At 35.9% G+C, this 24,791-nt stretch overlaps 1 protein-coding gene across 20 annotated transcripts in view; it reads right to left on the bottom strand.

Moving 5' to 3' along the window:
- MAP2 (microtubule associated protein 2) overlaps window positions 1–24,791 on the bottom strand; it is a 285,330-nt gene that overhangs the window by 42,690 nt on the left and 217,849 nt on the right. For 15 of the 20 annotated variants that reach the window (XM_043444918.1, XM_043444917.1, XM_043444915.1 and 12 more), the window contains 2 exons: window positions 9,806–9,919; window positions 7,478–7,555 (listed from right to left, as the gene is read on the bottom strand). In XM_043444918.1, coding sequence (XP_043300853.1) covers window positions 7,478–7,555; window positions 9,806–9,919 — 192 coding nt within the window. The remainder of the gene's footprint in view (window positions 1–7,477; window positions 7,556–9,805; window positions 9,920–24,791) is intronic. The other 5 variants (XM_043444919.1, XM_043444916.1, XM_043444925.1 and 2 more) reach the window with 1 other exon arrangement.

The raw sequence follows: 24,791 nt of genomic DNA on the forward strand, positions 1-24,791 counted from the left end.
TTTAGTCACCTGAGGAAGCCTCTATAATTTTTGTAGACGTTTAAGTGATTTGGAGAAATAAGTTCATTCCATAACATTTATTCTACCCTAAACAATTATTTCTCTTGTAAAGGGCTATCACATTAACATGGCACTAAATAGAAACCTAACTCTCTAAGTCTGGTCTAGTAATATGGAAAAATTATATTAAGGGTCATCTTCTTTGGTTTGGGTAAGAAGATACATTCTTTCCCTATTGATATATTTGCAAGGGGTAGAAAGAAGTCATACTTTGTTTGAACTTTTTTTGCTTCCTTCTCAGAAGCCGTGAAGAAAAAAAAGAAGCACTCACATATCTTAAATCAGACTTCTTCCATATAAATTGTTGAGGCATTTGGATGGACATGAGTGATATAGGGACTTCACTTTCATATGGAAAAAACAGGCTCCTGCCCCTCCCACCCGCACATGGAGGCACACTCAACGTGATGCACGTGGTCAAAGCTGCAGGCTGGGGAGGAGGAGCTAAAGGGGACCATGCTTGGTTCACCTTTCTCCTGGCCTAAGTGGGCCTCTGCACTCTGCGCTGGGACACTGGGGAGCACACTAGAGGCAGTCCATTGTGAGCTGAACAAAGGATGCTCATAGTACTCCTCATCGGAATTGGAAGGGTCATCATCAGGCACAGACACCGAGATGGAGGGGGCTAGGAGTCTACGCCTCTCCCCGCTGGTGGCAGGTTCGTGGCTGGGGAACCCTTGTAGAGGACCCACTTGATCCTCAGCCCCTTCATCTACAAACAGACACACAGGAAGAAACTGCAGGGAAAACTGGACAAGACAGACACAAGATCAGACAGACGAGACAAACATTTGCACAAGGACATGGGGTCACGGAAGCAGCACAGCAGGATGGAGACGGATGAGTGAGACCAAGCTGGTGCAGGATGGGAGACAGTGAAGTTTCATGCTTCAGGAGCCGCTGAATTAAACTCTCCCTTTAGGAATCTTGTCATTGATCTAAATGAACCAAATGCTCTGACACTCCTACTGCATAATAGAAATTATCTTTACATCTCCCTCAAATGAGTTAAAATAACAACAGAAACACTGGGATAGAAACAAATCACTACAAAACAAATGCATTTGTTAGAAGAAATTCTTTCAAGTACGTACATCTTCTCATGTTTTTATCAATACATTTATACGTTATAAAAGAGGAAAGCTGTTAGGATCTGATGCCTGCACATTTCTGAGAGAAATTGGGCCTGTGGATGTACAACCTTAATTATCTAGTATACTCGCATGGTTGGCATTTTGGTTGATTTAATTTTTAGTTCATGACTCCCACCAGAAAGTAATTTTTAATTTCAATCCTGTTAAGAAAAATATATAATGCATTATGTCTCTTTCCTGTCTTGCTTAGGGGAACACAACTGGCATAGCATTTTCTTTAGATGCAAACTCCTCGGCATCCTTTTGAACCCTAGTTCTTATCTGCATGGCTGTGAAAGTATTAGAAAAGTACCCAGCAACATACACTTGTTTTCCTGTGTTCTGCTTCTCTTTGGAAGGCTTAATAGAGATACAGTTAGCTGAGAATTTCTACTGAGGTGGCTTCTGACCCATCACAATCGTATTCTATGCAGTTTCACTTGCACTACTGTTTTTATATTTCAAAGCCCTCATTGTATAGTTTTCATGGAAACGCTAAAGAAGCTGCTCTCATTTCTTTTCTTTCCCACGTCTTAGCTTAGAAATCTGTATTACTTAAGTATATTTCCTTAGAAATATGAGTGTATATCAGTCAGTTTGCTTAACATTTCAATGAGCCTAAAGAATGATCGCAAAGAACAATATCTGGCTGAGACACTGTATGTATCTCAGGCCTACATGGCTGATTACTAAATTTGTTAACCACTATTTATTTACTTATATAGAGAAATAATTTTAAAATTTTGTAATTTTCAATAAGATCAAAATGCAGTAGCTATCTGTATCATTTTTATTTCTATCAAAATTTAAGTGGACAGAATTATAGCATTAATTTGAAAATGCACTGTATTTTTAGCACAATAACTTATTTTCAGTCAACTGAGTGCTGACAACTGGAAATAAACCTGAAATCATAAGGACACTAAAATAATATTTTGAAGAGAGAATGCTTTTAATCTTTTGAACACATTATTTACTGATTGTTCCATGGAAGTTGTTTCTAGCTGGGTGCTCAGAACTCTCCCAGACACAATGCTTATTATATCATGGGATAGAAGAAACCTAAAATTATATTTGATATTCTTAGTTCAACTCGGCACGATTTCTCAGCTGAGCAGACGACTGGCTGAGATCTGGCCTACAACACTGGCTGAATCCTAAGTCTTGGGCTTGTCACAAGTCCCAGCCATTCATATCTCCTCTAGTGACTCCTGAGGCTTTAGACTCCCCAGGGACACAAATTCTTTCTAAAACTTCTAATACATTCAAACAGATTACATGGTATATTTGCCTCTCTGCTTTTCAACATTTTCTAGGGAGGACAGCAGACTACAATTCAAAACTAAAGAATTTAAGCCTGAGAGATGATAGTTTAAAGGCAATTCTCCTTGGATTTTGAATATTTTGGCTTCCTCTTTCTTGTTGCTTGTTGTTGTTTCTTGAAAGTGCCAAAATGTGAAAACAACCCAGAGTCTTGCTTCAGATCCAGAACATTTCAAGGAAACAGTACTTTCTATTCTGAAAACTTTGGCTAATCAGGCAACAACAAAAATAACAAAAACTTTAAGTGTATCAGTGGAAAAGTAGCTTCTCTGTAGTATTTGTCTGGCTCTTAGCCAGGCAACTTCAAAAAGAAGGTCTGGCAAAACCCAGTCCCCTCTGGGGTACTCCAAATCTCTGTTTAGGACCAATGAGCCTGAAGTTCATCTACATTACATGTCCCAGAGATGTGCCAGTGAAGTGATGCTTAGAGGACCATGTTGGCTGGCTAAGTTCAGAGAGTGTACCAGTGCATGGGCTTTCAGTGATAATGCTAGAAGACAAGAGATCCTCATTTGCTATAGGATTGTGTATGGGAAGTGCTCTCAGTTCACACCCAAATGGAGATGTGACACATAATAAATAAATTATTTAAATGAAAGAATTATTTACTTGGGAGTGGTTTGAAAAAAAAAAAGGAAATCAGTCCAGTGTCTTGTAACCAAAACACTCTCATTAGAAGATGACTTCACTCTCATTGTCCCACAGTAAGAGCCTAGCTAGATAACAGAGCTTTAGCGATGCGGTGAGACTGTGCTTGTAGAACTTAGGTTTCCCAGGTGGCTCAGTGAGTAAAGACCCTGCCTGCAGTGCAGCAGACACAGATTCAATCTCTGGATCAGGAAGATGCCCTGGAGGAGGGCATGGCAACCCACTCCAGTATTCTTGCCTGGAGAATCCCATGGACAGAGGAGCCTGGTGAGCTACAGTCCACGGTTAGACACGACCGAAGCAATTGAGCATAGCAGATTTGAATGTAAATTCTGGATAAGCCACTTATTAGCTGTGGCATCCTGGGCAACAGTGGAAGTGAGTATTATCTGTGTGAGTGTTCTGTGTGGGTTGCTTGGAGAATTAAATGGGAAGGTATTTGAGAAAGCACCAAGAATCATTCTTGATTCCATAGACGTTAATATCTCTATCTTTAGTACAAGTTGTCATGTACCTTTACTCTTTACTTTGATTTGATACATCAAAGCTAGACTTAGGAGATTTATGAAAAATGAATTCATAACAGTTTCACTCTTTAAGGCCAGGATTGAATGTCTCCTTTTACTATAAGTACACTTGCTTTTGGACACTTGGTTATGTCACAAAATAGTCTGTTTCATTTAATAATGTACTGTTTTAAAGGGAAGGGTTGTCTTGTGAACCTTGGACTTTTACATAGTTCCTTTGCACAATGATAATCTTCAAAAATGAAGCTTACCTGGTTTCAGTGGAGAACCACACTGCCCCTAATTTGCTTTCATACAAAATTTTCTTTAAAAGAAGCATTTGAAAATTTATACTGGGTAAATTTTGCCACACAAAATTCAGTCTTGGTCTATCAGCCCCCTAGGGTACAATGGGTCGTCACGTTTATGAGAGATTGAACAGCTTGGGGGTATTAGTGACTCCGACTTGGTGACTTTGCCTGTCCTGGCATCACAGCTTCTACCCCATGGCCTAGGGCAGCTGACCCCTCTCACATACCGCCCCACCATCTCTAAGCCCTATCCAGTCTACAAGCTTCGGACTGAGGACTTCCCAGTTTGCCAATGGTGTCTGCTGCCCTAGAATGATACGGAGGGAAACTGCTGGGTTAACAGTTACAGTGTGGCCACATCACTGACACAGGAAATCATCAGCCTAGGATTCTGGAGCAAACCTAAGAGGGTAGAAGGACTCCTGGTTCTGTTTCAGATTTTTCCATTGCTCTTGCATGGGCTTCCAAATTCTAACAGTTCAGTTCAAGTGATAACTATTATGGTTAGGGGAACTTAATTTGAAAATATAATAACTAGTTCAGTTTGGTTCACTGTACCTGGGTTTCCTTTCTAAGTGTGCTACTTACTTAATTTTTTTCATCAAAATCTCTTTGTTTCCCAGAATAAGTACATAGACTTATGAATATTACACCAATTATAATAAATGAATATTCATATATGACAGTAATTAACATCTTAAATTATTTTTAGTAGAAGCATCCATGCTTCCGCTTTGGGAAAGAACAGCTTTTAGAATGTTTGCTAATTAATAAAAAGCCTATTCTCAAAATCAATGAAATACTCAATTTAATCTAAGAACATTTACATAAAAGGACTGAACTGTGACATTCACTGTGCCTTTAGATTGAAGTTGCTTAAGGGTGTTTTGAGGAGGGTAAAAAATCTCCTAGATGGAGAAATTCACCTGCTTTCTTTCCAGGCAGTGTGCTCATAAGCTCATAAGCTATATATTAAGAAATTTTGGCTTTGTCTTTACAAACCAATTGATCTGAAAATTTGAAAAGTTGATTCTTGTGGATTTTCACTAATTTTTTTCTGATAAAACAAATAAGTTGTTATACATACTTTAAGAGTGGTTTAAAATAAAAGAGAGGAACTAGTTTGATTGCCTAGATCATATGCCTTTCATAAATTTAAGGTAAAAATATTACCTAATCTTTTAAATCAATGAAGTTTGAAATTATATATTTTCTACATAACTAAAAAATATGGTTATCTTTTTAAAAGCAAATCATTAAGACTTTGTACAGGTTGAGGCTTTCTTTTGAAAAAAAATTCAATAAAAATACATGTTCAGTTTGAAAATGTTAAAAATATCTTCAAATTACTTTCAGTAGGAAGTAAGTTGACATTTTCCCCAAATATACTGAGACACCTTGAGGAAAACAATCCTGAAATGTGAAGGAACAGTTACTTTGGAATATGACACCTAAGTTACCAAGATATGAAATTGATTCTATTTTTAATTTATACTTTCATTATATCTATGGTACACTCTCCAGAAACAGACTGGATGAGTCTCAGATGGCTGGGAAGACCTTGTTACCCTTTTAACTCAAACTCACATATAACAGTAAGAAGAATGAATTACTTGACCTCTAGGTGACTTGGGAGTCAACTTCATACCCCTCTCTGGATTAAGAGGATTCCCTGACACGGGAAAGGCTTTAAATAGGGGTTCAGAAACATTTTCAGTGACCTGTGGGAAGCAGAGCTATCATGGAAGACTTTCTACTACATTCAGAGGAAAATCCAGGAGCCTGAACCAAGCCAGCTGCTGCTCACTCCCAGACTCCTCTCCTCCACCCATCTCTCACACAGTAGCCCTGGGACTCCTTCAATTCCCAGAGCACTTCATGCGCTTTCCCACCTGACAGCCCTTGCACATCCTGGTCCCTCTGCCCAAATTGCCCGTTTCCTCCATCTTTCCTTGGCCAAAACATCCTCAGGCTTCTGAGATCAGCTCCCTTCACCAACCAATAAAGGAAGATTACTCTTTTTTTTTACCTTAAATCTCCCTGTTCTTTTCCTTCCTAGTGCTGAACTTATTTACTGGATTTCCATTCTCCACCAGACTTTGTGCTTCTTACAAGGAAGGATCATGTCTGTTTTGCTTACTAATGTACACTTGGAGAATTTGAAGAGTGCAAAGTGCTCCATAGACATGAACAGATAAAATCAAGGCCAGAAAGGATCTTTCAAATCTATGAATTAAAAAGATCAAATCACATTTTTAGGGAATTAACTAGTCATCAATGGTTACAATGACACTGATTATATGCAATGTTTATAGTCCTCAAATTTTCTTTTATTCCTTAGACTAATTATTTCAGGCAGTAAACTTAGAAAAAAAAGGCCTCAGTTTAAGAAAAAAAATCTTGCTAAAAAAGGTTTAAGTTTATAAATCTATGACAAAAATAAACTATATTTATTGATAGTTTATAGTTCAGTAATTTAGAATAACCTCTAGTAATTAAAAAAAATGTAAACAAACCTAATTATGGATTATAAAAAGACAGTGATTCTTTTGTGATCTTATTTAATTTTTAACACAATAAAATGAGCTATAAAAGGCACAACAAAAGGAAAAATAAGTCAACAAATAAATGACTAAAATGGAAAAGTATTAATATTCTGATTTTAGTATATGAAAAGTAAATTATATTGACACAAGCAAGCTTTCAATAAATTTTAAAAGCTTTCTTCTTCTCCTGTAACTCTCAAATAGACAAAAGTTAACTGGTCTAAGTCAGAGAACCAATAATAGTTAGCTTTTAAATAGTGTCTTTCATCTCAGATTCTAAATGGATATTCTTCAGAGGCATCTGTCTGACTCTTCATTGCGAACTAAAAAGCTGACACGGCATTCCATGTTGACTGAATGCATAAATAGATTCATGGACAATAAAAGGTCTCAGCAGGAAAGAAGCCATGATCTAGTTTCCAGTTCACTACTCTCAATATCAAATTTGTTCACTGACTTCTTCATTTATTCATTAATATTTATTGAGAGTTTGCCACAGGTCTGGCCCTGGGGAAGCCCTTGGCAATACAATAGTGAGCAAAACAGAGACAGCTCCTGCCAACCCTTCCAAAACAAGTCTATTGATTTCATTAATATATTTATTTTTATTCAGTCACTTATAAAATTAAATTGTATCTACTCTTTAAAACATTCTACATGAAGTAAACTAGTTCTCTGTAGTTATTCTAGCTAGCCACTTAAACACAAAGTTTTCTTTTCCTTTATCCAGCAGATTTTTCCTATTTTATTTACCATATTCCTCTACTTTTGATTTTATATACAGAAACGATAATACATTTAATTAAAGTCTTTGTTTCTTCTTGGTTATTTGAAACAGACAGCTCCCAAGCTGGGTCACATACTAACCAATACCAAAGTTCAGCACTTATGGGTTGAGGTTTATTTACCCTTAAAAGAAGACAAACCTCAAAGAGTCCAACAGGCCTTACCTTCCTCCACTGGGACAGTCTGTTCTGAGGCTGGTGATGGGGGTGGAGAAGGAGGCAGATTAGCTGTCTCTTCAGCTGCTAAAGATCAAACAATGGAAAAATGAGATACAACAATTAATCCTACTAACCCAGTGGATGTGTAGGAGTTGTGCCATCTGTAAAAAGGACTCTATGAAATTCAAGGAAAGATTCAATAGTAAGTTGCATTTGACTTATTTTATTTCAGCCCCATTACCTGATTCATAAATTTTTGAAAACCTAAAAAAAGAAGAGCATTTAATATTAAAAAAAGTCACTCCATAAAAATGGATTAGAGATAACTTCCAAAATTCTATCATTAATCTCATTAATTTTTGTCTGCTCTTTCAATTAATAAAATATTTAATTCTGGTCCTAATTTACTACATTCAAACCCAGCCAGGTAAGCATTTTAATTTGGATTTGAATTGACTGATTAAAAATATGTTAGAGCTGGAAACTATTGTTTATCTTGATCTGGAAACTAATCACAGCTATTTTAGGAAATGTATTTTTTAAACAACATTTTGTTCACTGAGTATAATGTCAAATCCATCTTCTGTATGTATTCTCAGAAAAGAAAAATGAAGCTGTCACAGCCTGAGGCAACCTTCAGAGAGAAACACGTACTAGTGGGAGCTGAGAAATAGTCTGGCCTTGGCACTACACATGAAAGAAGCCCAAAGAGAAATGCTCTAAAAGATGAAATTCAGTCACACTTAACTCCCTTTTCCTCTTGAAGACACTTACCTTCTTTATGACCACTCACACGAAGGTAAGGGATTTTAAAAGGAAATATTTATCAGTCAAGGCCAGTGGTAAAATTTACTTTAAATAAGCCTTGAGGGCTTCTAAGGGATATTTTAAAGTTTTATTTTTTTTTAAGTGAGATTTTTCTTTTAAAAATTAATGAAATTTTGCCACTAACAGGGCATTATGTTAAGTGAAGTAAGTCAAACAGAGAAACACAAATAGTGTATATCATTTATATGTGGAATCTAAAAAATACAGAAAACTAGTATCTATAACAAAAAAAAGGGGCAGATTCACAGATAGAACAAACTAGTGCCTACCAGTGGGGAGGGAAGAGGGGCAATACAGGGGTAGAGAATGGGAGCTGTAAACTCTTGGATGTAAGATAGGCTCAAGAATGTACTGTACAACATGGGGAATATAGCCAGCATTTTGTAATAGCTGTAAATGGAAAATAACTTTCCAACTGTATAAAAATTAAAAAAATATTTTTAAAAAGTAAGGTTTCCTTTCATTTCAAAGAACAGAAGTAAACCATAGAAAGAAAGCTAATGTTTTAGATAAGTTTTTCCCTCTCTGTTTTAGGTGAAAATAATCCCTGATCATCAAAGAACATTTTATTGAATATAATGAGATTATTTTTAATTATTATTGAGAGAGGATAAATTTTTATGGTTTAATTTTTAATAGATAATGGAGTGCTTATCAGAAAATCAAATATTAAAGATGCATAAGACTGAAAGAACAATAGTTATATACTATTTTTAGCCTTTAAAAATCACATTTTTCTATGGGTTAGTTATACATACCTGTGAAATAAACATATGTTGAATGCAAGAGAATTTCCTTTTTTATGTGTCTCTGCATATATACACATCTACTTCTAGCATCTATCTATCCATTGAGAGTAGGGGCACTACATCTTTGCCTGAGAGTGTTTTCCTTGGTGAGCGCCATTATATTTCCTGTTTGGTCCTGTAGGGCATTTGACTTGCAATGGAGGGAGGAGGTTAATGTATTGCCCTTAAATGAACAAAGTGAAGGCTAGTACCTTATATGGGATTCAATCATTGTATCCCATATAAGGTACTAGCCACTGATGATTCTAACAATCTCTGGCTATAGGTTTTGGTAGTCTTTTCAGGGAGACCCCAGAGACTGTAGTATAGACAATCATTAATCAAAACCCATAAAGGGAAACAATCATATCTAATTAAAGCATCAGAACATTTTCCTTATGAGTGGGGGCCATGACATCAAAGTGCATTGGCTTTATTTTTTTTAATAACTATCTCTAGTGGTCTGGAAAAGAAAAATGAAGGTCAATTTATGGCCAAAGTGTAATTATAAGTTGACTGTCCTAAAGACTTCTGAAATACCACAATGAGCCTGTTGAGAAAGGTGAAAATAGATCCCAGTGCATCCCAACAGAGGCGTTTGATGAATGTCACAAGTAGGGATGGAGTACGAGATACGGCCTATCTTTGAATGTGAAGACTTGATCCTGTGATTGAGGTGCAGCAGACACTGCCCCTGACCTGAGACTTTCTCATTTACCTAAAGGCAGAGCAGGAGGTTGATCTTTAGGCTGAGCTTCTTTCTCTTGTTCACCTTTCAGGACTGCTACAGCTTCTGCCGTGACTACTTGAACTATCCTTGCAGACACCTCCTCTGTAATAAATGGTAACAAAAGAAAATAAAATGATGAGCCATCGAAAACAGGTGGCAAAGAGGAAAATTAATCAAACAATACAGTCAGTTAGAATTGTATTTCACTGTCTTTCTCCATAAAAAGTGCAGTAAGATAAGTTGCAGATAAACACACACACACAAACACATAAACCAAAAAAAAAAAGAGAGAGAGAAAGAGAGAAAGAAAGAAAATAAAAGGAGCTGGCATTCTGGGAGCTAAGCAACATGCACACAGAACTAAAGAAAACAACCTGTATGGCAGTTAAAAAAGAAAAACTGTTTATACAAACAGAAACAATGTATTATTTTGTAGCCAGTAAAACACTCTTCTATGCTAATCTGAAGAAATACCATGACTTCAAATCATAGGAAGATGCTTCAAAATGTGAATTTGTGATTAAATAACACTATCTGGGTTCAGTTTGAACAAGAGAGATTAAGAAAAACCTGGGAAGATAAAATATGAGTGGAATACATGGAAATGATGTATCAGACAGTCCCTTTCTAAAGAGCTGCTCCTTTTCTCAACAGTGGATGGTTTAAAGACCCTCAAGGCCATATGATATATATTCAACTTAGTCCGTGTCACTGTTGTTGTTTAGTCACTTAGTCATGTCCGACTCTGTGATTCCATGGACTGTAGCCCACCAGGCTCCTCTGTCTATGGAATTTTCCAGGCAAGAATACCAGAGTGGGTTTCCATTTCATTCTCTAGGGGATCTTCCCAACCCAGGGGTCAAACCCACATTTCTTGCATGAGCAGGTGAATTTTTTACTGCTGAGCGACCAGGAAAGCCCTATAGACAGTGCAATAGTTTCATTTTAAAAAGCTAGAGTGAGAGGGAGGTTCATCATTAAACTGATCAGTCTGTGAGATGCCTGATCACTAGTTTTTGGCCTGTCACATCATCTGCTGAACCATGTCAATGCTAACTTTATACAACCTTGTCAGAAAAAATTCAGGCAGTGATGATCAATGATGATCAATTCAGGCATATATCATCAACTAAAAAGGAAAGAAGTCTTTTGAGATTAAAAATATTTTCTAAATTAGAGATAAAATTCTACAGAATTTTTTCATCATATTTATATAAAAACATCTACCACAAGGAAATTAGTCTACTTGACTGATGTTGAAGCTGAAACTCCAATACTTTGGCCACCTCATGCGAAGAGTTGACTCATTGGAAAATACCCTGATACTGCAAAAGATTGAGGGCAGAAGGAGAAGGGGACGACAGAGCATGAGATGGACATGGGTTTGGGTGGACTCCGGGAGTTGGTGATGGACAGGGAGCTCTGGCGTGCTGCGGTTCATGGGGTCGCAGAGTCGGACACAACTGAGCAACTGAACTGAAATGAACTAATTTCAACGATGAAGCATCCTTTTTCTTTACTATCAAAAACAAGTATGGAATAATTACAGTATCAAGTACCAAAGATACAATTCATCTTTATAAGGATGTTTTAACCTATACAATTTAAGTCATAGTATCACACAATTTTAGAGCTAAAGAACTTTGAGAGAAGTTTGTCTAAATTTTCCAGTTTTGCAGATGAGGAGACAAAGGCTGAGTATATTGATGAGATTTGCTCAAGTTCACACAGCTGATGGAGGCAAAACATACTAGAACCCAGCTTTCTAACTATTACGATGTTCTTCCTCTTAAACAGGTCAGCAGAAGGTATAATGGAAAAACAACCAAAAAATTCTTTAGCAGTCATGTGTGAATTACTAAAGGAAATGTATGAACTCCTTTAAAGGTATGAACCAAGGAAACACACTCTCAGATCTGCTTGTCTATTCATGTATCTAATGTACACTATTGCTATTCCTGATTATATTTGGAGACTATGTAACAAGTGATTGACCAATATCTATCTAATCATTTATCTGCCTACCTACCTATCTACCTATATATCTTGAAGACTATGTTAGAAACTGCAATAGATAATTTACCTCAAGGAGATTAATATTTTATTTCTAAGAGACAGTACTATTTTATTAGCATTTTAGTTCCATTTCAGCTTTTGCAGGTAACTATGTGACAATAACAATCATCAAAGCATTGTAAGGATTAAGCATTGTAATCATCAAAGCACTTTAACTGCTATGCTATTTGGTGGGGAGGACAGAGGAGGAAGAAGGGCTGCGTGTTTTTATGAAGCCAAGCTGCTGGGTTGAAAGGCTAATCTCCCAGAGTGACATCATCAATGGAAAGAACACTGCAAAACGGGCCACAGAAAGTTAAATCCACTTGGAGACACTTCTTTGTTGTCTACACTGTTTAATAAAATAACAAAAAGAATTATTTTACTTTTTGTGGATTGCCACTTACATGTATTAACTTTCAATGAAATTCAGACATTTAAAAGTCAAGAGAGTAATCTTAGGGCTTCTAGCATCCAAGTGTTTTATGGAGAACGGAATGCAGTGGAAAGGCGGAGCAAGCACTCCAGAAAATGGGGTATATATAAAACCAATGCATCTTTTGGATCATTCCTGCATCTCCCTGTTGACACTACACACATTAGTATCTCCCTATAGCACTTAGGGAAACTTGTGTGAAACTGTGCTGGTACACAAGCCTTATCTCCACTTCTATGCAGTTTCACAAGTCAAGGATTTCTCTCTGGCATTGTTGCAATTCTCAAAGCTCCTCTCATTGAACTTTATCCAGATTGGACCTTTAACACAATTTTTTGAAAGGATGAAAAATCAACATGAAAAGCTTGTTCATAATATTTACACAAATTCAGAAGTAATCTGTGACTGTTACTATATTTACTAACTTAACCCCCCCCATTTATATAATTCATTGTATTCTTAAGATTTTGATGCATTCTGGATTAAATGGGGTTCCAAAATTCTTCTGTACTTTCTGAAGAATTTTCCAGGATCTGAGAGCAGTTAAAAAATGAAATTTGTTTACATTGGGAAGACAGTCCAATAAAAATAATACAAATATCTGCTAATTTATGTGAACAAATTACAAGTGAGCTACATAATTACACTAGTCATTTTGCTTGAGAGTGTATTTACAATAATTCTGACACCAGGGAGAACTAGTTTGCACGTTCTTAGCTAACGAGAACAGAGGTGAAGTCAATAAAGAATGCATTTACATGAGGTGTGGGTCAAGTGACATCTTCAGGCACTGTACAGGCTCTCAAAATATTCTAAACAGAAATAAATGAAGAGAAAATTGAATCATAACCTGCCTCCAAACAGTTTAGACAGGACCAACTTAAGTAAAATGCACTATATCAGCTGGTACCACATGTTTTATGAGTGATAATTTAGTTTTAGCAAAACAATATTAATTTAGATGGAAAGTAGAGGACATTTGAATTTTACTGGGTTTGCTGTTTGAAAGAACATTAATTTAAATGTGTTTGAGTTTCATGGTTGAATAAGCTGATTTTATATTTGTAGGTATTTAATCAAAACTAGTAAGAAAATAATCTAGCCCAATCTTAGGAGAACTGATCTTTTTTTTTTCAAAGGAATTTCACAGATTATAAGAAATGCTACTTTAGAATAATCAAATAGGCTGTGTGGGAGCCAAGTTCATGACACATTATATTCCATTCTGGAAATAATATTGTTAAAACTTTAAAAATAGAAAATAAGTGTATCTTCTAATATTATTATAATTTTACCATTTATTCAGGAAATCACAAATATAGGGTTGCTCAGTGGTTTCAAATGGTCCAGTCAGTTTAAAAATCTTTCTCTAAGCAAAGGCTGTCATCAGTGCGGAGATGGCAGCTTCCCCCATGAATGATGGCCTTTTCCCAATGGAGGCCTAATCAGCAGATCTCCTGAGGGAGTCTCGTTGTTATAGCCTGGCTTTTGGAACAGGGGCAAATTTACTCAGGGTTCAGGTAAAGTTCAGGGAAGGCTAATGGTAAACATGTCGAACATATACAAAAGATAAAGGAAGACGGTCAAAAAAATCAGACCTATAAAAATGATGAGTTACAATGTGTGTGATTATATATATATAATTATAGCTAATTATGCAATATAATTATACATATATTAATTCTACAAGTATTTATTAAATGCCACCATCCATCCATCCACCCTTCTATCATATCTTTCTATCTATCTAAAGTATTACTATCTTTTATAGTGTACATTAGACAAAGTCACATGGACTTTAAAGCAGAGATATGTGGGCATAAACTCCAGCATTGCTACCTTCTAGTTACTTCATCTTTGGAATTTTACTCAAACTCATTGAGTTTCAATTCCTCAACTAAAAAAAAATTGGAAATGATAGTAATACCCATCTCATAGGTTGTTGTGAGGAACTCAAATATACAACAGGCCTGGCACATCAAGGACTCAAATAAAAAGATTTCCCAGTAGTTCTTCACCAAGATGCTTTCATTTTCTCTCAGTCATACAGTGTTCTGAGTTTTCTACTTTTATATTTCTACTTACAGAAAGAGCAACAGTGATATGCAGTAAGAGTTCCAGCCCAAAGAGGCTATTATGGATATATAGGATTATATATATATATATATATAATTATAGGATAGTATGATTAATCTGTGATTCCCTATGTTGATGGCCAGTTTTTCTGGTTGTTATTGTTGCTTTCTTTCCCTAGACAAAGCTAGAGGGATGTTATTTATTTCCTGGCTTCATACAAACTTCTTTGGCTGTGTAGGTTCTGGGCTACCATCTGCTCTAGATTCAGCCAGTAAGTCCCAATTATCGAGGGTCTTCTAGACAGTGTTTCTAGAAGCAAGATAACCCATATCTACTGCTGAGGACAATGAGCAACATGAAACATTCTTTTTGTGATGAACAGATTAGACGACATTTTAATTCTGCATTGATTATTTGTTCTACATTCTTATTCCCTTTCTTACTTTCTAATTTATTGTTGTTAATTTTTCCTTCCAAACATTATACATATAAAATTTTGAGTAGGATTTAGTCATTCAGGAGATTAAAGATGAATACAGATTATGCATAAATTGACAAAGTACTATTCATTATACTTCACTGAGAGTTAACATAGATCTTCACAAGGCCAAATTTGCCTGTTACTCCAGGTATTTCTTGATTTCCTAGTTTTGCATTCCAGTCCCCTATAATGAAAAGGATATCTTTTTTGGGTGTTAGTTCTAGAAGGTCTTGTAGGTCTTCATAGAACCGTTCACCTTTAGCTTCTTCGGCATTATTGGTCAGGGCATAGACTTGGATTACTGTGATATTGAATGGCTTGCCTTGGAAATGAACAGAGATCGCTCTTTCATTTTTGAGACTGCATCCAAGTACTGCATTTCAGACTCTTTTGTTGACTATAATGGTTACTCCATTTCTTCTAAGGGATCCTTGCCCATGGTAGTAGATAAAATAGTCATCTGAGTTAAATTCACCCATTCTAGCCCATTTTAGTTTGCTGATTCCTAAAAGGTCGATGTTCCCTCTTGCCATCTCCTGTTTGACCACTTCCATTTGCCTTGATTCATGGATCTAACATTACAGGTTCCTATGCAATATTGCTCTTTACAACATCAGACTTTACTTCCATCACCAGTCACATCCACAAATAGGTGCTGCTTTTGCTTTGGCTCCAAAGAAAGGAAATGTTAAAGAATGCTCTGACTACCACACAATTGTACTCATCTCACATGCTAGCAAAGTAATGCTCAAAATTCTCCAAGCCAGGCTCAATAGTACATGAACTGTGAACTTCCAGATGTTCAAGCTGGATTTAGAAAAGTCAGTGGAACCAGAGATCAAATTGCCAACATCCACTGGATCACTGAAAAAGCAAGAGTTCCAGAAAAACATCTACTTCTGCTTTATTGACTATGCCAAGCCTTTGACTGTGTGGATCACAACAAACTGTGGAAAATTCGGAAAGAGATGGGAATACCAGACCACCTGACCTGCCTCCTGAGAAGTCTGTATACAGGTCAAGAAGCAACAGTTAGAACTAGACATGGAACAACAGACTGGCTCCAAGTTGGGAGAGGAGTACATCAAGACCGCATATTGTCACCCTGCTGATTTAACTTATATGCAGAGCACATCATGAGAAATGCTGGATTAGATGAAGCACAAGCTGAAATAAGATTGCTGGGAGAAATACCAATAGCCTCAAATATGCAGATGACACTACACTTATCGTAGAAAGCGAAGAACCTCTTGATGAAAGTGAAAGAGGAGAGTGACAAGTTGGCTTAATTCAGAAAACTAAGATAATGGCATCTGGTCCCATCACTTTATGGCAAATAGATGGGGAAACAGTGGAAACAGTGAGAGACTTTATATTTTGGGGGCTCCAAAATCACTGCAGATGGTGACTGTAGCCATGAAATTAAAAGACACTTTCTCCTTGGAAGAAAAGTTATGACCAACCTAGACAGCATATTAAAAAGCAGAGACATTACTTTGCCAACAAAGGTCCGTCTGGTCAAAGCTATGGTTTTTCCAGTAGTCATGTATGGATGTGAGAGTTGGACTATAAAGAAAGCTGAGCGCCAAAGAATTGATGTTTTTGAACTGTGGTGTTGGAGAAGACTCTTGAGAGTCCCTTGGACAGCAAGGAGATTCAACCAGTCCATCTAAAGGAAATTGGTCCTGACTATTCACTGGAAGGACTGATGTTGAAGCTGAAACTCCAATACTTTGGCCACCTGATGTGAAGAACTGACTCATTAGAAAAGACCCTGATGCTAGGAAAGATTGAAGGCAGGAAGAGAAGGGGACGACAAAGGATGGGACGGTTGGATGGCATCACTGACTCAATGGACGTGAGTTTGGGTAAACTCCAGGAGTTGGTGATGAACAGGGAGGCCTGGCGTGCTGTAGTCCATGTGGTCGCAAAGAATAGGACACAACTGAGTGACTGAACTGAATTGAACTGAGCTTGCAGCTGAAAACACGACACATCTTACTGTAATCTGAAATTCTGAAAGGATTAGTTATGTTTCTTTTGAACATCTAAAATTTTCAGAAGTGGACATTTTTAGTCTATGTTAGAAATTGTCTTAAGGATGTTGTGTAATATGTATTTTATTCTATCTTTTGTTAATGTCAAGGATTTAGAATTTCAGTGAAAACCTTACAACCAGTATTTGAATATTAACTTGGTATAATTTTACCAGCAGTGTCATTATGCTAATGACACAGTTTTTATAACTAATACAAAAATAGCTCATGATGTGGCCATAAAGTCTTGTCATGCCTAAGCAAAATGAATGATAACTTGGAACTGATCTGATAAAAGATCTGTCTAAAAATCAGCTAGACATTAAAAGCAACTTCTTTAAAACAAATCCATTTTATAACCTTTAAATAATGTTATTGCTTATGAAAAGTGAAAGTGAAGTCGCTGAGTTGTGTCCAACTCTTTGAGACCCCATGGACTTTAACCTACTATGTTTTTCCATCCATGGGGTTTTCCAGGCAAGAGTACTGGAGAGGGTGCCATTGCTTATAGGCTTATATACAATAAAGGATTTAAAGATAAAACCTGGGGAATAGAGCAACAGGTGACACTATATCATCAATATAGAGATAAACAGATACAGGTAACAAAGTGAAGTCTGTCCTGTAAACATATTCTGAATAACAGACATGGGGTTGGTATTCACAAGAGGATCAAAGCAGTCCTCAGGAGACTGAACTGAATTCTGGAAAGCATGTTTATTTTTGTTATTGGGTAAATATACTGGTGGAAGCCTATACCAAAATAGAAGTAAATAGGTATAAGAAACTGAGACATGCTCTCATCCACAGAAACCTACTTGATAATACCTTGGAGATATGATGCTAAGCTACTTACATTCTCCTACATAATGAATAAACGTCATATTGCAATACAAGGTTATTAAGTAAGTTGCTATACTAGGCACTTCTATTTCCTGTCAATATTATATACTTCACACAGTAACATATTTTCCAAGTTGGAAAACTAGCAAAATCATGGATAAAGCCAATTTACTGTCTCATTAGAATATCATTTTGATTTATATCAGTGTAGTACAGATATTTTATACCATAGTAGATTCTGGTGTCAGAAAATCTGGAATCAAACCCTATCTTTCGCTCTTACTAACTGCAAGTAAATACTCTCTCTAAGCTTCGTTTCCCCATCTAAAAAGGCGAACTGAAGTGGTATTCATCTTTTGGTATATTGGGACAACTAAATGAAATATATATATATATGTAAAGTGCTTATTTAAATTATATATTACTATTTTAATCACATTCACAGGTTTGTTATCAAGTCTACTATCATCATTTGATCGACAAAATGTAGGTAAAGACTGACAGTTTCTGTCATACTTTAGGACAATTCTGTCGTTTTTCCCAGTGAGTACCTTCTTGCTTGAATTTTGGGTCATTGTCTAACAGACTGTATCAGGCTCCTGCCAGTGATTTTTGCAACTAAAACGATAAGGTAAGTTTTACTCTATCCTTATATCATGTTGCTGTTGCTTAGTGGCTAAGTTGTGTCCAACTCTTCTGTGACAAGGCTCCTCTGTCCATGGGATTTCCCAGGCAAGAATACTGGAGTGGGTTGCCATTTCCTTCTCCAGGGGATCTTCCCGACCCAGGGATATTCAGCATTTACAGTCGGTTTGCAATCCTCCAGTTTTTTCCATGATGCTGATTCATGCTACACCACTATGCACTTCTGGTCACATTATTTTATCATGTCGAATTCTGTTGCCAGTGTCAGGCCCTGACTTTAGCATCTATTTTTGTTTTAGTTATTTTGTTATATTAATCTATCAATATTGTTTGTTTGATTTATAAACAATGGAGCTGAAACTTTCTCAGTGGCCCTGACAATTCCAACATGGTTCTGAGCAAATTATGACATTGTTGGTATACAAAGAAGCCTGATTTTTAATGTGTACCTTTTGGGTTTTCATCACAACCAGCTGAGATGACTTGAATATGTAAAGGCTCACTGATTACACTGTGAACAACAACAAAAAATCCAAGCAAGTTGGCATATGCCTGAGAATATATTTTTGTTGATTTCTTTCAGGTTAAGAGAAAAGTAAGAGATGTTGACAATAAATTCAACCATATGGAATATAAAAGCCAGAAAGCGCTTTTGCTTTTAAGAATAGTTAAGTATAATAGTGCTGTGTTAAAAGAAATGACAAGTAAGCCTACCGTACACTTGTGAAAGAAGGAAAACAAAGCAATTTTAGACAGAATGCTCCTGTCAAGAAAAGGTTTTTCTCAGAGGGGTAGAGAATGGTTGCCTAGGAAACTGAAGCTAATTGCTGCTGCTGATGGAAACTAGTCAACAAGGAAAGCACTGTGTTCGAAGCGCTCGGCTAAACAAACACCCTAGATAAATTCATATAAACAGGGAAAGGAGGAAAGTGCCTTGCCTCTGCTCCAGCTTAATTTGGAGAGTGAATGAATGGTCTCTCTGAAGCTGTTCCCCGTGATCAAGTGTTGATGAAGGAAATTAAAAGAGCAGATTGGTTTTTGTTGTTGCTGTTTTTGTTTGTTTCTCTGGCACCTTGGTACTTATTAGAGAGGCCAGCATTGGCATATCCCTTCCTAATCAGATTCCCATTGATCTCAAAGGGTCACCCTAGCCACCTGGCCAACACGACAGCTGTGGATCTCTGGGTACCAGCTTTTTCTTTCAAAGACGAATTCCAAAGATTTACTGACTAAAACAAGGATAAATTTATGAGGGAAAACGCCTTTGCAGTAATGTTAGTCTATGGAGATAAATGCACTTAAGATGAGGAATCAGGACTGCACAAAGTGCATTCTGCAGGGTGCTTACATTTAAGTTATATTGTACCCACTCCAGATGATGTAACTATGCTGTCATTACCAAGTCACTACTAAGGCTAATGATTACCTTGGCAATTACCAAGGCAAGATGAATAAGACATGGTGTTCCTATATTTAAATTGTACTGGAAAGTGGGACAATCTCATTGAAGAACATGTTTTTGGTTGTTTTTTTTTTAAGATTTTTCTAGTAAGGGCCACAGATTTTGGCTGATCTATACATTCATAGTCACTCACATGGTCCTCTTCTGAAAGGCATTTGCAACAACTTGGGCTAGGATTAGGAGTAGTGTATGACTATAGGAGAATTTTCCCTCTTTCTCCTTTTTCCCTATTTCAACCTATGTGCTTGAATCCATAATCTTGTTTAGATGGCCAATTTAATCTACTCAAATGAAGTTCTTAGAGCTTGGATAGAATTGGCCTAATGTTTAATTTACTTAAAGGGAAAGACTTTGTAAATTAAGATGGTTATCAGTAGAAGGATACTGCAAGTTAAGAACAACATATATGGAATCAAAAGTAATTAGAAAGGCAAAGTACCAATCAAAAACAGTACCTACTGGAAAATTTCACTTCTAGTTCTAAGCATATAGCAGAAGAAATACAGCAAGCAAGTATGGCTTAGCTTTATAATTATATATTCTAATTAAAGGTTTGTGCTGTTGGTGGTATTGGAGGATCTAAATGTAGTAATATGTGCATATATGTAGCATTGTTTGTATTTCATACAGTAAACATTTACTAATTAAATCAGCTTGCAATATTTTATTGATTCTAAATTAATTTGAGAAAGAAATGTCTTGGGGAATATGGCTCTCTGAAAATTTCAAACTGCTTAATACCAATAAATTGAGTACAACAATTAAGGCACTGAGGGAATGGATAAAATGCTTTCAGAGCCTTGTAAAGCTCAGGTTTTGCATTTTGTCAAAACCATTAGAATTGTACTACTCCTTGTAGACTTGAGAGAAACTGGATTACTGTCTGTATTGTCTTGAGCACATCACACAAAGGAATGTAGCAGGAGACATTAATAATAACATTAATGAAGAGATGAAATATCAATAAAACTAAGAGAGAGAGAAAAAATTCATCTTAGAGTAACTGTGTGAGAATACAAAATGTACTGTGTGTGCGGAACAGCACTTGAGCACGTGTGTGTATGTGTGTGTGTGAATCTATGCATGTGCCAGCATTTGTGCACATGAAGGTCTATTTGTGCCTTCAAAGTTTTATCTGTTTTGGGTACCTCAAAGACTTGGGCACCAGCACGAGTCTAAGATTTCATATGGAGAAATTATTGCTTCTACCATTGCAAAAGCAGGAATGTCTGAGACAGAGAACACAATGAAAAAATGGAAAAACATTCTAGATTCCAAAAAAGAAAAAAATCACTGGAGCAAAATTTTAAAGTGTAAGTGCTCTATATATCAGGGAGAGTCTTTACCAGTTACTTCTATAAACTGTAAGATTTCATCTCAGGAAAAACTGTTACAATAAAAAGGTAAAAATCATCAGCTTAGCTATATTTTGTTGGCACCATCTCATCCCCAAGGTAATAATTTTAAATCTTTGGCGGCCTTATGACCTAGAACCCTACGGAATTTAGGAACTGTGTGGTGGGAAGATTGCTTTTGTCATAGTACATCATGGTGTACCTTCAATCAGCAAACAGACCAACATGACTTCTGTGTAATTAGTCTGCTTAAGCCTCTAGTCCTAACATAGTTCTAAGAATGAATGTGTAAATAATAATATACAACATCCACCTTATTTGATTCTTCTTAGTCAGTCTGTCATGAAATGTAAGTATTTTAAGTGATTCTCTTTTACAACTGCCTATTTTATTTTTGGCACTGGAGTTATAGAAAATATTGTTCACAAATATTCTCTTTAGATCAGTCCTGAAAGGACTTGGCAGACTTTTAAGTCACTAAGTACACATGATAATTCTTTATCATTTCCAAATTATAACTGAATATATATAGAACCTGCGAACCATGTTTCAATTATACTGCAGGAAAAGGGACAGTGGAATTAATTACATTATGAAATTCTGAAAAGTAAAATTCTATGATAGAAAAGAAAACAAAAAATGAGAAAGAAAGATAATTTTGAGTCATCCTTCTTTTAGTCTTTAATAATGCTTGTTAACTAGAGCTCAGCCATAACATAAGATAAGGAGGACTGTTTCTTTGGAAAAATTCCAAAAAGCAAAATTGTTGATAGTTAAGGATCTTTTCTAGGCTCTCTGAATAGCAAAATCAAGAGAATTTACAAATAAAAAAATAATTTTTTTTAAGTAAGAAAATAAGTGTTAAGTCTAACATCATATTTATACTATTATGATAGTAAAAAGCAAAAACTTAAATAGAATTTAAAAACTTATGCCAAAAATTATTCTAGAATAAAAATATCTTTTGTATTCTGGTTTGATTAATGCATTCCATGAAAAATCCTATAAAATGAATTTCTCTCCAACTATGGGATACAAAAAGTTTATGTTAAGATAAACAAAAACAAGTAATAGTAATTTCAAAGTAATCCGGAAAATTTCAAATAACATACAAATACTACTTTAGAAAGTACCCTCTAATCATCTGTTGAAATAAAATTTTACATTGATGATTTTGCTTCAATGTTGTTTACTTATATCAATCTATATCTCTTCTGTGTAGTGGGTCTCACTGATACCAAGCATACCTCTAGAAATACTTGCAAACTGTGGGTGCCAAGGGTGATATATCATACTTAAAACTGTCAAAGGTGGGATGGCAAATATTTTCAAGAGGACAGAGATCATTGCTATCCTGATTGAACGAACTTCCTCTCCTAAAATGCGACTTTTGAAAGTGGTATCTGGACTTGCTTCAAACTCATTTCTCTGTTTCTTTTTTACTACAATCAAGACAGAAGAATTGGGTGACAACTGGCTTGGAAGAACTGTCTTACATGCTTTGTGAGACAGGCCAAGTTAGTGCAATTTTTTTTTGTTTGTTTTTTTGGAGAAAAGTCAATTCTGGTAAAGCTCTCAGGAGAACAGGTTTATTCCAATCTTTCCAATGTTTTAGTTACAAGTCTTGGTTTTTCAAAAAACCAATAGATAATTTTTAAAGGGAAAAAAACTACACTTTAGCTTAAGATAAAGAATAGTAGCACGGAAATGCAACAAGGAGAAAAAGTATCCAAAGAACTGATTCATTTTAAAAACTGCTTATAAAATTAACAGTAGTTTAATTAAATACTGTCCTTTAAATACTGAAATAATAATTAAAATTAGAAAATGTAAATGGGAGCATCTTTCATTTTAATATGTCAAAAAGGAAAGAAAGTCATCAATTACATGCAGCTTTTAAGATTTTTTAAAATAAGAAAACTAGAGAAATGTATCTGATTGAAACTGAAACATTTTTCCTAAAATTAGTGAATAAATACCCCTGTTATTCAATAGTGAAATGCTTTTTATTACCTAAGAACTTATCATTTTCAAGTAATTTTATAGACTCAAAGAAGAAGTAGTGTAAAAGAACATTGGTGATATATTAATCATGTTGACCTTCAAAAATAGGATACATAACATCTCTCCAAGACAATACTAGTATATTCCTTTAATAAAGTATAATTAAGTCTATGACTTAGAGCATCCATTTTCTTTAAGATTCAGTTTGTCCATTTGCCAGAAATGAAATTTGTGTGGCCTTCTGATTTATAGTAGTGAGGCAATCTTTACCTTAAAGCCAGAAGATCAACAAAGGTGTGCATTTTAGAGTTCTGTTCGCAGGATATTTCAGTATCATTTTCTACTGAGACCAACTCTATTACATCAGATTCTGTTTTGCAAGAATGAACAAGAAAAGTTGTTTAATATCTGTGTACTTCTTAGCTGTTAGATTATGGATGTGTCTCAGAAAGGTCATTTATCCTGATTTTTTATATTTTTCCCAGTTCAGGTGTTTTCATCATCAAGACTGTATTTCTAATCAGATGTCTTACTTCTATTTTAAGTCAAAGATATGTTTTCTTCACTCCAAATCTTCACTCCCATCTGCAGAACATAACGAGTCTTCTGCTATATCCCTCCATGACACTCTCTTTACAACAGTATTTCAGAATTCCAACTTGATTGAGCTAGTCAACACTTCTACGTCTTCACTCTGAATCCAGCCTCCCCCCATGTTCCTCCATTTGCCTCTTTAGTTCCAACATTCCTAACATCATCTTTCCCACAAATATATTGCTTACACAATATATATACAAAATATATTCAAAGTTTTTGTAGCCCTATTTTGTTTATGTAATTTCCATTCTCAAAATTGAACATGAATACTAATTTTCTCTCTTCCTTTTTTTCAATTGTCTCTGAACTTTTTATTTTGTGTTGGGGTATAGCTGATTCACAGTGTTGCGATAGTTTCAGGTTCTCTCTTCTTTATCTCACTTTCAAAAATATTTATTAGCACCTACTATGGAGTATAAGCATTACGTCATATACCAGAAGGAACATGGACATGAATGAAGCTCAGCCTCCACCTCAAACACTTATGATCAATTCTAGTAGCAAGACATAAACATGGTACACAGGGGCATTTGAAAGAGGAAGAGATTCATTTGAGAGAATAAAATGAATCAGTTCTGGACCTTTGATCATGGATTTCTAATAATCTCTTCTGTTGCATGTACCCTTTCAAATGAGTCCTCTGTCACTTGTTCCATGATGCGGCATTTGAATGAAACCAGAACAGATTGCTTGGGCAAATTAACTAGGTTTGCAAAAGAGAACATTGTTAGTTCAAATAGAGAACTGACTACTCATGCTGGAGTTACTTATGCAAGAGTCAGAGGTGCTCAGCTCCCAGCCTTACCTTGACCTGTGTTTCCAAACACAAAACCTGGACTGAAAATATTGAATCTAATTTTTAGGGTGCTGAGGCTGAATCATCTCTATTACACATGATTTTTCTCTGAATCATGTGTTGATTGCTCCCTTAGTACCCATTTTGCCTAATGTTTTATGAAGTTTGAGCATCGCTGAAATCAATTG

The sequence above is a fragment of the Cervus canadensis genome, chromosome 24 (genome assembly GCF_019320065.1).
Source record: "Cervus canadensis isolate Bull #8, Minnesota chromosome 24, ASM1932006v1, whole genome shotgun sequence".
Classification (NCBI taxonomy): Eukaryota; Metazoa; Chordata; class Mammalia; order Artiodactyla; family Cervidae; genus Cervus; species Cervus canadensis.